Source organism: Somniosus microcephalus, chromosome 14, assembly GCF_052327205.1.
Source record: "Somniosus microcephalus isolate GS21.2 chromosome 14, FLI_Smic_1.0, whole genome shotgun sequence".
NCBI lineage: Eukaryota > Metazoa > Chordata > Chondrichthyes > Squaliformes > Somniosidae > Somniosus > Somniosus microcephalus.
Genome location: NC_141000.1, coordinates 94,399,090 through 94,412,155, shown reverse-complemented (window position 1 = coordinate 94,412,155; position 13,066 = coordinate 94,399,090). Strand labels below are relative to the sequence as shown.

General features: G+C 46.3%; 1 protein-coding gene across 4 annotated transcripts in view; it reads left to right on the top strand.

The window, feature by feature from the left end:
* Positions 1–13,066, top strand: part of tfg (trafficking from ER to golgi regulator) — a 183,255-nt gene that overhangs the window by 164,802 nt on the left and 5,387 nt on the right. For 3 of the 4 annotated variants that reach the window (XM_086006980.1, XM_086006977.1, XM_086006978.1), the window contains one exon: positions 5,078–5,167. The exons of the other annotated variant lie outside the window; for it this stretch is intronic. In XM_086006980.1, the coding sequence (XP_085863106.1) occupies positions 5,078–5,167 (90 nt within the window). The remainder of the gene's footprint in view (positions 1–5,077; positions 5,168–13,066) is intronic. 4 annotated transcript variants of the gene reach the window in all.

Below are 13,066 nucleotides of genomic sequence, written 5' to 3'. Positions count from 1 at the left end.
CTCCCTCATCAACTGTCCAGGTCCATGATGGACATTACTGTAAACGGCCGCGCCACTACCTGCCTTTTTGACAGCGGGAGCACGGAGAGCTTTATCCACCCCGACACGGTGCGCAGTTACTCTCTCCCGGTCCTGCCGACGCGCCATCGGATCTCTATGGCTTCCAAAGCCCAGTCAGCGGACGTCGGTGGCTACTGTGTCGTGACCCTTTCAGTACGGGGCACAGAATACAAAAATTTTAAACTTCTGGTCCTGCCCCATCTCTGCGCTGCCGTTCTACTGGGGTTGGATTTTCAGTGCCACCTTAAAAGTGTCACATTAGCGTACGACGGACCCCTCCCCCCACTCACAGTCTGCAGCCAGCAGCTTTTAAATTGCCCGCCGCGCACCATTTGCAGCCTCTCCACCCTTAAAGTCTCCCCCCCCCCCCTCCTTGTTCGCTAACCTCACCCGCGACTGTAAGCCCATCGCTACCAAAAGCAGGCGTTACAGTGCCGGGGATAGGAGCTTCATTAAATCCTAGGTAGCGAGACTCCTGAAGGAAGGGATTATTGAGAGTAGCACCAGCCCATGGCGAGCACAAGTGGTGGTGGTGAAGACTGGCGGAAAACAGCGCCTAGTTATTGACTACAGCCAGACGATCAATCGCTACACCCAGTTGGATGCATACCCACTCCCCCGCATATCTGACATGGTCAATCAGATAGCACAATACCGGGTGTTCTCGACGATTGATCTGAAGTCGGCATACCACCAGCTCCCCATCAGGGCTGAGGACCGCCAGTACACAGCTTTTGAAGCTGACGGTCGTCTCTACCACTTCCTCAGAGTTCCCTTCGGCGTCACCAACAGGGTTTCAGTCTTCCAACGGGAGATGGACTGGATGGTTGACCAGAACGCGCTCCAGGCCACTTTCCCCTATCTAGACAACGTCACCATCTGCGGCCACGACCAGCAGGACCATGATGTTAACTTAGAGAAATTCCTCCGTACGGCCCAGTGGCTGAATCTAACATACAACAAGGACAAATGTATGTTTCGTACCACGCGCCTTGCCATTCTTGGCTGCGTAGTGGAGCACGGAGTCAGCGGCCCCGACCCCGACAGAATGCGCCCCCTTATGGAGCTCCCTCCCCCACTGCCAAAAAGCACTGAAGAGATGCCTAGGGTTTTTCTCTTACTATGCTCAGTGGGTGCCCAACTATGCGGACAAAGCCAGACCCCTCATCAAGTCCGCCTCCTTCCCCCTGACAGAGGCATATGCAGCCTTCACTCTCATAAAAAGAGATATTGCGAAGGCCACAATGCACGCAGTGGATGAGTCCATCCCTTTCCAAGTGGAGAGCGACGCATCCGACTTTGCCCTAGCTGCAACCCTTAACCAGGCGGGGAGACCCGTGGCCTTTTTCTCAAGGACCCTCCAGGGCCCCGAGATTCGACACTCCTCTGCCGAAAAGGAGGCCCAGGCCATTGTGGAAGCCGTGCGACATTGGAGGCATTACCTGGCCGGAAAACGATTTACCCTGCTCACTGACCAGCGTTCAGTAGCTTTTATGTTTAATAATAAGCAGAGGGGCAAAATCAAGAACGACAAGATCTTGAGGTGGAGAATCAAACTCTCCACCTACAATTACGATATCTTGTACCGGCCCGGGAAACTCAATGAGCCCCCAGATGCCCTATCACGTGGTACATGCGCCAACGCGCAGGTTGATAGACTGAAGACCCTCCACAATGACCTCTGCCACCCGGGCGTCACCAGGTTTTTTCACTTCATCAAATCCCGTAACCTGCCCTACTCCATTGAGGAGGTCAGGACCTTGACCAGGAACTGCCAAATCTGTGCTGAGTGCAAACCGCATTTTTATAGGCCTGACCGAGCGAGCCTGATCAAAGCCACGCGCCCCTTCGAGCGGCTGAGCGGCGATTTTAAAGGGCCCCTCCCCTCCTCTGACCGCAATGTGTACTTCCTCAATATAATTGACGAGTACTCCTGTTTCCCGTTTGCCATCCCTTGCTCAGACATGACCAGTACCACGGTCATTAAATGTCTGAATGACCTCTTCGCCTTGTTCGGTTTCCCTAGCTATATTCATAGCGACAGGGGCTCATCCTTTATGAGCGACGAACTTCGTCAGTACCTGCTCGCGAGAGGTATTGCTACAAGCAGGACCACTGGCTACAAACCCCGGGGGAATGGCCAGGTGGAAAGAGAGAATGCGACGGTCTGGAAGGCAGTCCTTTTAAACTTGAAATCTAAGGGCCTTCCGACCTCTCGCTGGCAGGAGGTCCTCCCTGCGGCGCTCCATTCCATTCGGTCACTGCTCTGTACAGCCACCAATGCCACCCCTCATGAGAGAATGTTCTCCTTCCCCAGGAAGTCCACATCGGGGATCTCATTACCGAAATGGCTGACTTCTCCCGGACCCATCCTACTGCGGAAGCACGTGAGGTCCCATAAGACGGACCCCCTGGTCGAGAGGGTGAGCCTCCTCCACGCCAACCCTCAGTATGCTTACGTGGTGTACCCGGACGGGCGGGAGGACACAGTCTCCATACGAGACCTCGCACCTTCGGGTGCTCCCGAAACACTTCCTTCGCCACCCACCACTACCCACGTCTACCCCCAGTATGCTTACGTAGCGTACCCGGACGGGCGGGAGGACGCAGTCTCCACACGAGACCTCGCACCTTCGGGTGCCCCTGTGACACCACCATCGCCACTACCCACACCCCGACCCCTGTAGACGGCATGCCGCAGCCCCAGGACCCGCCATTGACTACACAACCTCTCAACGAGACGCCAGGTTCGGCGTTGGATGCTGCACCATCACCGCCGCTGCTACGACGATCAGGACGGCATACAAGGCCACCGGATAGACTTAATTACACGAACTTTTAGTTTACACGAACTTTTAGTACACTTCACCCTGCCGGACTCAATTTTAAACAAGGGGTGAATGTGGTAAACCACTGTTTGTTGTTGTTGCACACTGTTGTGCCTATGCATGCCTCAGCTGACTCCGCCCCTGGCTCCACCCACATGCCCGGGTATAAAGGTGACTGCTCTGCAGCCCCCTGCCCTTTTGGATACCAGGCAACCACGAGAGGCATGCTCTGTTCTTTGCTAATAAAAGCCTATTAATTAACTCTGTCTTTTATGAGGAATTGATAGCGCATCACCTATTACTATAGCGCTACTACTCTTTTTCCTCCCATTCTGTGCAGCAGAGCCACCCCTGGTGCCAGGAAGTTGGCTGCTGCTGCTGCTGCTGCCTTCCTCTGATAAGCCATCCCCCGCAACAGTACTCAAAGTGGTGTATCTGTTGGAGAGGGGGATGGCCACAGGGGACCCCTGCACTACCTGCCTGCGCCTAGTACTCTGCCTGTTGGTCACCCATTCCCTTTCTTCCTGTCCAACCTCTACCTGTGGTGTGTCCAACTCCCTAAACGTGCTATTCACGATGTCCCGAGCATCGTGAACGCTCCAGTATGCATCCAATCGCAGCTCCAGCGCCGCAATGCGGCCTGTCAGCTGCAGCTGGGTGCACTTCCTGCACACGTAAGTTCCCACATATCGCAGGAGGAGCAGATCACAAGATTACAGATCTTGATGAATCCAGCGCAGACTGATCATGGTCCAGTAGTGTATGATATCTTCTACCTGCCACTAAATAGTATGTTGGAATTAAAATTCACTTAAATTGAGTGTTTTGAGCGATTCTACTCCTCACCCTGTAAATATTAAATTTTGTGAAGTTTTAGCTAAAAATATGGAAGGTCCCAGGTAGGTTTGATTATACATAGATAGGAATGTACGAGATTTATGATTTTAGATATATTTTAAGGGCGCATTTACACTGCAGAGACTGGTAACTGAGTTCAGGTTTCAACCAGGCAGTACTTGCCTTTTGCCTGGCTGGGACTGTAACTCTGCCGTTTAGGAGAGAGATCTGTGCAGAACTCTTTCCCCACAGTTAGAAATGTAAATGTTTTGAGGAAAGAAGAACACCAGTTTTGTTCTAAAATTGAATTGAGGTAAGGTGGGTTTAAAAGTGCCACAGGGTCCAAATAAACCTCTCGAGAACTTTGTAAACCACGCCTGACACCGTACTGGAGTTGCAATCCATGCAGGGTTAAACTAAAATGGTGCAAGACTACCGTGTCCACTTGGCTGAAGGGCCGATAACGAGAGGAAACAGATTTAAGGTGATTGGCAAAAGAACCAGAGGCGACATGAGGAAAAACTTTTTTATGCAACGAGTGGTTAGGATTTGGAATGCACTGCCTGATTGGGTGGTGGATACAGATGCAATAGCCGCCTTCAAAAGGGAATTGGATAAATACTTGAAGGAGAAAAAATTGCATGGATATGGGGAAAGAGTAGGGGAGTGGGACTAACTGGATTGCTTTTCGAAAGAGTCGGCGCAGACTCGATGGGCCGAATGGCCTCCTTCTGTGCTGTACTATTCTATGAATCTCAATCGCTTCACTCTAGAGTCAGGTTGAGCTCTGACTGGATTTACACTGTTAAGTTTAAAGTTGGTGTGTAGCAGTAATGGTTTAGACAAAGAAAATAATTAATTTCCTAGGTAGGAAGTGTTTAAGGAAATGGTGAGGGGAAGGGGTCAGTTTGTTTAATTGGCCCTTTTATTATAGCAGATTAGAAAGGCTTTGCAGTTGCCAGGTTAAATTTCAAGCTTTCGTGAAAAATCAAACCTGTTAGCTTGTCAGCTGGCAATTGGGATGTTTCGTGTCTACAGGATTTATCTTGAGTATATGAACTCGTGATTCCCAGAGGGCATTTTGCTTTCTCTCTAATTCATTGATTGAGGAGATTTAGGTGTTGTAAAAAAAAGTTGTGGCTTACTTATCCAAGCCCTCAGCTATGGGAGGTTGCATTTGAAATGAAAGCCCCGTGGGATTGGACTATTAGTTACTTAAACTGAAATGTTAAATTTTCTTTTGCCTGAACAGGTCATGTTCAGGACAAAGTGTTTTGTGTAATGATTTTATAATCATGTATAATTTTATAATGCTGATGGATGATTTCAGTCGCTTGCTTTTTGTTGAATAGGTCAAATGTATCAGCAGTACCAGCAACCGGGATATGCACCTCAGCAGCAACAGCCACAGGCTCAGCCACAGTATGGACTGCATTACTCGGGTGAGGAGATAGCAATAAAAGGAGCAAGTCATCAGCAATGCCTTCAATTCTGACTCGTTCTATGAAAGTACCTATTTTTGGGGCTTTTGCTAACTTTTTGCCATCTGACAAGATTGAGCACAAAAAGAAAGTGCACCGGAAATCTAGTTCATTGCTCTTTTAAACAAATGAGCAATTTAAGAAGTGGTGTAAAATATAACATTTAAGCTATCATTCACATAAAAGGTCGAGCATGTAGCAAAGTACAATAAACGAGGGAGGGATTGGCCGTATTATGACTCAACTATATGATCACAAATCTCTTGCCACTTTGAACACAATAACAACAATGAACCAGGTTTTTTCTGTCAGATGGGATCTGTGCTTAGATGTTAACTTTGGTATTAAATAAGTGAGTTTATGCATCGGTTCATTGTGGACTGGCAACTTTTTTCTTAGCTGCTGATTTAAACAGGTCAATTATTTAAGCAACTCTGTTTCTTGTGTAAATATAGCAGTCTGACTTAAACATAAGGGAGTAGAGTTTCCGCTTTGGGCACAATCAGGAAACTGTGTCCTAATTGCGCTGGTTAGGTTACAGTTGAAGTTTCTGCTAAAATTCATTTTAGCATAATCATAAATGTAAAATTTTCCATAAACCAGTCCATTCGGACAGCGTAATAGAACATAATTGGTTTTTTTTCATTCCATTAAAAGTTATTCCTTGATGTATTTTAAGAGTGGTAACCTGGTTCAGTTTTATTAATACAGCTGAAAATGGGTTTATCACCAACAATAAGCATTTTTAATAAGGGTGTCCCATCCTCCACCTGAGATTAACCAGATTTAAAATCACTGAAAATGACTTTAAAAAAAACTATACTGAACCTTTAATAGCTTCATTGTTGTACACTAGTCAGCTTCTTAGTAAGTTAAATATTTTTCGACGTGAGAAGACTTGTAAAACATGCCTGCTTGTGCCTGTGCGCATGAGAAAATGAGCGCAATTTGAAGAGCTTTCCCGAACCAGCGCAGTCAACAGAATCTTGCAATTTCAACCTGGGGATGGGGCCAGTTTTGTGGGCGGGGCCTGATCCGGGCAAATTGAATCTTGAACCAGCGTAGAAGATCACAAATTCCCTGATCTTTTGCACTGGTTCGGCTGATTCTGTCAGGATTGCGCTGATGATAGCGTAAGCAAGCGTAAACGCAACACCTAGTAATTCTTGTGATACTGTTCTAGTCATAATTGGTTGTTTGGTTACTCCACATTTCTTCATGTTGCAGAGGATGGATGCTGTAATAGAGTAAGTCTCTTTCCTCAAGGCCTTCATGCCTTTCAAACTGCACAGAGGGTGAAAAAATGCAGATCAAATTTAATAAGACAAGTGTAAAGTAAGAAAAAAGTTGAGGCATAATTACTCTATGCTGCCTGAATAGCTGAGGGTGAAGTTGAAAGCATTCAAGAGGTGTTAATGAACTTGGCATTTAATATGTCCAGTTGTTGCAGGCCTGCAATCAAAAAGCAAAGAGAATGCTGAATTATATTGCTAAACCAGTGAGTTGGAGAATGTCATGCTTAAATTGTATAAGACCCTGGTCAGACCTCATTTGTACTGTTCAATTCTGGTCACAAAGGCTTGAGAAAAATATTCAGCTACGGTATTGCAAGAAGAGCCACATTACTGATCCCCAGAGTCATAGTACTTGAGTTATGAGGAAAGACTGGAGAAAATTGGGCTTTTCAGCCTTGAAAGGAGGCAACTGAAAGGGAACCTCTTAGACATATGTATAATTGTATGTGGTACAACAACTTGCATTTATATCGCAGCTTTTAACTTAGTAAAACGTCGCAAGGTGCTTCACGGGTGTAATCAGACAAAAATCGACACGAGCCAAGGGAGGAGCTATTAGGGTGGGTGACTAAAAGCTTTGGGAAATAGGTCGGTTTTAGGGAGCATTTTAAAGGAGGGTGAGAGGCATAGGGAGGGAACTCTAAAGCTTAGATGGCTGAAGGCATGGCCACGAATGCTGAGACGAAGGGGATGCACAAGAGGCCAGAGTTGGAGGAATGCAGAGTTTCTGGAGGTTTGTAGGGCTGAAGAAGGTTACAGAGGTAAGGAGGGATGAGGCCATGGAGAGATTTGAACATGAGGATGAGAATTTAAAAATCAAGGTGTTGGTGGACCAACGTAGGTCAGCGAGCACAGGGGTGATGGGTGAGCACGATTGGGTGCAGGTTAGACTATGGGAAGCTGAGTTTTGGATGAGCTCATGTTTATAGAGGGTGGAAGATGAGAGGCCAGTCAGAATAGCATTGAAGTAGTCAATTTTGGAGGTAACAAAAGTATGGAGGAGGATTTCAGCAGCATTTAAGCTGTTGCAGGGGCAGAGACTGGTGATGCTACGGAGGTGGAAGTAGGTGGTCTTTGTGATGGAAAAGTTAAATCTGGAGCACCACTTCAATTTAAACTGTGACAGTAGGAAAAGGAGTGAAAGTTCAAACCAAAGAATGGCTAATTTAGGAGCCATCCCAGAAAAGCTTAACTTTGCTCAGTCGGGTAAATAACAGAAGAGCTAGGCTATTTGAAGTGATTTGAAATGACAAAGTTTCTCATTGGATGGAAGAATTGTTATGGAATTTTTCCTGACACAAACACCTTCTATTTCATTTCACGTTGCATGACATCAGGTTTCCATTTGTTCCTCCATAAAGTATAGTTTTTCTTGCAGCTATATAATATATCTAACCACTAGGGAAATATATTTCGCTAGTGCTAGAAATTTTAAGTACTTTACATTGAAAGTACTTCCCCTATACTGATGTTCCTTGTCAAAATAACTTTTATAGTATGATATTGTGACCTGATGCCACTGGATATGAACTTAAGCTCATCCAAAACTCTGCTGCCTGTATCCTAACTCGCACTAAGTCCCATTGACCCTTGTGCTCTCTGACCTACATTAGCTCCCAGTCCAAGATTTCAAAATTCTCATTCTCGTGTTCAAATCCCTCCATAGCCTCGCCCCTTCCTATCATTGTAACTTCCTACAGCCCCCTGAGAACTCTGCGTTCCTCCAACTCGGGCTTTTTCTGCATCCCCCATTTCCTTCGCCTCACCATTGGCGGCCGTGCCTATAGCCGTCTAGGCCATAAGCTCTGGCATTCCCTCCTTAAACCACTTGGCCTCTCCTCCTTTTAAGATACTCCTTAAAACCTACATCTTTGACCAAGCTTTTAGTCATCTGTCCTAACATCTCCTCCTTTGACATATCATTTTTTGTCTGATTATGCTTCTGTGAAGTGTCTTGGGTCGTTTTACTATGTTAAAGGCACTATATAAATGCAAGTTATTGTGAGATTGTTACTAGGAATGCAAGCATGTTCTGCCAAACATGTCACTTAGAATGAAATTTTACATTCATCCAGACACACTTCCCCCATACACCGAAGGGTATCTGTCATACTTGTGAAGTAGAATCGCCATATCTCGAATAGGATGTCCAGCTGTTTCAGACAGAACCAGCAAATTATGTATGATCGTTCTAAGTACCAAGTCAAAAGTCCTGAAGTACAATGGACCCTCTATAAACAAGATCCCTGTGAGCCATATTATAGCAGAAGTAGTTGCGTTGTGACAATGTTTTCATGTCGTTCTTTTGGAGTATGTACTATCTTGAAGGAGAACTGCAATTACACAAACTTTATTCTACAATAAATGTTAATTAGTGTTGATACAAAATTAGCTTTCCTACAATAGACGTGTACCAATTTTGAAACACATGGAAGTAAAGCTAAGTTTTTAAAAACTCCTGTGAGAACTATTAAGATTAAAACTTTATGGTATCAACTGTACCTCATTTATCAGCATACAGAAGAACTTGTTAATTTGCCATTTTTGACCACTGCATCAATGAATCCCGACCAGTTTAGGCATGTCTACACCAGAAGATGAATTTGCTGCCTGGAGCTTGTTTCAGTTCAAATATCTATTTTTGTTTAAAAGAAACAAATCATTTAGTATGTGAGGGAGGGAGGTGGGGTGGGGTGGGGGGGGAAGGGAAGATAGAGAGTACTTTCAATATTAAGTTCTCTTCCCAACACTTCAAGGAAGTATTGGATTATTCATTCCCGAAGGATTTCTGTTTGTGTGCAAGTCTCAACAGCTGCTAAGAAACCTACCATTTTGCATTTCCCTCATGTAGAAAAGACCTGCTTTGATGCATTCAGCAACACTTCTGACTAATTGCGATTGAGGTGCAGTCAAATGTTTTAGAACCTGAATAGCTTTCAAGAACTAAAGCGAAAACCTGACACAAAATGTTATTTTATTTTAACTCGTGCATTTTTAATACCCATTTTAATGACTACTTTTTAATGGAAGTTTAACCCATGCATCGGTGCAAATTTTCCATAGGTTTTAGCTGAGTAAACTTGTGTATTGACTTGTGCACCGCAATTATATTTTACCTTAATATGCCAGTCTTCTGTTAAGACCATGTAAAATGTGTAATAGATGCAATTCCATCAGTTGCAGAAGGATCTTCATGCTGTGTTTACTATTATAGTTGTATAAATACGTTATGGAAATTACCAGAATAGAACTGCTGAATCATAAATCAGTCCTGACTCTCTCATCTACATCAGTTTAGTCATGGTGGTGATCTACTGCTGGAAAATGTTGTCGGCTCAAGTGTAACACAGGAGCCAATAACACCCATGATCAATAGCAGCAATTTGTACCTGCCAGTACACATCCAACTCCTTCGGTTGATGGATGACGTCAGTAAGTTGGTATAATGAGCCTGATTCGATTATAATGGTCACCCCCACTAGGCACACTGACATTCTCTGAAATTAGAGCACTACTTTACATTCACGTAATCTGGTCAATACAGCTGAGGCACCTTTTAATAATGCTGTCTCTGGAAGGTATGACAGTTTTTTATTTATTCGTTCCTGAGATATGGGCATCACTGGCAAGCCCAGCATTTATTGCACATCCCTAATTGCCTTTGATAAGGTGGTGAGCCGTCTTCTTGAACCACTGCAGTCCGTGTGGTGAAGGTACTCCCGCCGTGCTGTTAGGGAGGGAGTTCCAGGATTTTGATCCAGCGACGATGAAGGAATGGTGATATATTTCTAAGTCCGGATGGTGTGTGACTTGGAGGGGAACTTACAGGTGATGGTGTTCCCATGCGCCTGCTGCCCTTGTCCTCTAGGTGGCAGAGGTCGCGGGTTTGGGAGGTGCTGTTGAAGTAGCCTTGGCGAGTTGCTGCAGTGCATCTTGTAGATAGTACACACTGCAGCCACGGTACGCCAGTGGCGGAGGGAGGGAATGTTTAAGGTGGTGGATGGGGTGCCGATCAAGCGGGCTGCTTTGTCCTGGATGGTGTCAAGCTTCTTGAGTGTTGTTGGAGCTGCACTCATCCAGGCAAGTGGAGAGTATTCCATCACACTCCTGACTTGTGCCTTGCAGATAGTGGAAAGGCTTTGTGGAGTCAGGAGGCAAGACACTCGCTGCAGAATACCCAGCCTCTGACCTGCTCTTGTAGCCACATTATTTATGTGGCTGGTCCAGTTAAGTTTCTGGTCTATGGTTACCCCCAGGATGTTGACAGTGGGGGATTCAGCGATGGTAGTGCCGTGGAATGTCAAGGAGTGGTGGTTAGGCACTCACTTGCTGGAGATAGTCATTGCCTGGCACGTGTGTGGCACGAATGTAACTTGCCACTTATCAGCCCAAGCCTGCATGTCGTCCAGGTCTTGCTGCATGCGGGCATGGACTGCTTCATTATCTGAGGAGTTGCAAATGGAACTGGACACTGCAATCATCAGCGAACATCCCCACTTCTGACATGATGAAGGGAAGGTCATTGATGAAGCAGCTTAAGATGGTTGGGCCTAGGACACTGCCCTGAGGAACTCCTGCAGCGATGTTCTGGGGCTGAGATGATTGACCTTCAACAACCACAGCCATCTTCCTTTGTGCTAGGTATGACTCCAGCCAGTGGAGTGTTTTCCCCCTGATTCCCATTGACTTCAATTTTACTAGGGCTTCTTGATGCCACACTTGGTCAAATGCTGCTTTGATATCAAGGGCAGTCCCTTTCACCTCATCTCTGGAATTCATCTCTTTTGTCCATGTTTGGAAAAGGTTGTAATGAGGTCTGGAGCTGAGTGGTCCTGTGGAACCCAAATTGAGCATCGATGAGCAGGTTATTGGTGAGTAAGTGCCGCTTGATAGCACTGTCGACGACACCTTCCATCACTTTCCTGATGATTGAGAGTAGACTGATGGGGCAGTGATTGGATTTATCCTGCCTTTTGTGGACAGGACATACCTGGGCAGTTTTCCACATTGTTGGGTAGATGCTAGTGTCGTAGCTGTACTGGAACAGCTTGGCTAGAGGCGTGGCTTGTTCTGGAGCACAAGTCTTCAGCACAACAGCCGGGATGTTGTCCGGGCCGATAGCCTTTGCTGTATCCAGTGCACTTCTTGATATCATGTGGAGTGAATCGAATTGACTGAAGACTGGCTTCTATGATGGTGGAAACCTCAGGAGGAGTCAGAGATGGATCATCCACTCGGCACTTCTGACTGAAGATGGTTGCAAATGCTTCAGCCTTGTCTTTTGCACTCGTGCTAGGCTCCGCCATCATTGAGGATGGGGATATTCATGGAGCCTCTTCCTCCCATTAGTTGTTTAATTGCCCACCACCATTCACGACTGGATGTGGCAGGACTGCAGAGCTTTGATCTGATCCGTTGATTGTGGGATCGCTTAGCTCTGTCTATAAGATGCTGGTTTTGCTGTTTAACGTGCATGTTGTCCTGTGTTGCAGCTTCCCCAGGTTTGCAGCTCATTTTTAAGCATGCCTGAGGCTGCTCCTGGCATGCTCTTCTGCACTCTTCATTGAACCACGGTTGGTCCCTGGCTCGAAGGTAATGGTAGAATGAGGGATATGCCAAGCCATGAGGATACAGATTGTGGTGGAATACAATTCTGCTGCTGCTGATGGCCCACAGCGCCTCATGGATGCCCAGTTTTGAGCTGCTAGATCTGTTCTGAATCTATCCCATTTAGAATGGTGGTAGTGCCACACAACATGATGGAAGTGACCTCAGTGTGAAGATGGGTCGTTGTCTCCAGAAGGACTGTGCGGTGGTCACTGCTACTAATACTGTCTTCGACAGATGTATCTGTGACAGGTAGATTGGTGAGGACAAGGTCAAGTAGGTTTTTCCCTCATGTTGGTTCTCTCATCTATAGTTTCTCTGGCCCAGTCTGGCAGCTATGTCCTTTAGGACTCGGCCAGCTCGCTCAGTGGTGGTGCTAACGAGCCACTTTTGGTGATGGACATTGAAGTTTCCCCACCCAGAGTACATTCTGTGCCCTTGCTACCCTCAGTGCTTCTTCCAAGTGGTGTTCAACATGGAGGAGTACTGATTGATCAGCTGAGGGAGGGCGGTAGGTGGTAATCAGCAGGAGGTTTCCTTGCCCATGCTTGACCTGAAGCCATGAGACATCATGGGGTCCAGAGTCAATGTTGCGGACTCCCAGGGCCACTCCTTCCCGACTGTATACCACTGTACCGCCACCTATGGTGGGTATACAGGGATGGTGATGGAGAAGTCTGGGACATTGGCTGAAAGGTATGATTCTGTGAGTATGACTATGTCAGGCTGTTGCTTGACTAGTCTGTGGGACAGCTCTCCCAATTCTGGCACAAGTCCCCAGATGTTAGTGAGGAGGACTTTGCAGGATTGACTGGTGTGCCGTTGTCATGTCTGAAGCCTAGTTTGGGTTCTTATTGTTTTTCGTAGTGGTTTGTTACAACTGAGTGGCTGGCTTCCTAGGCCATTTCAGAGGGCATTGCTGTGGGTTTGTAGTCACATATAGGCCAGACTAGGTAAG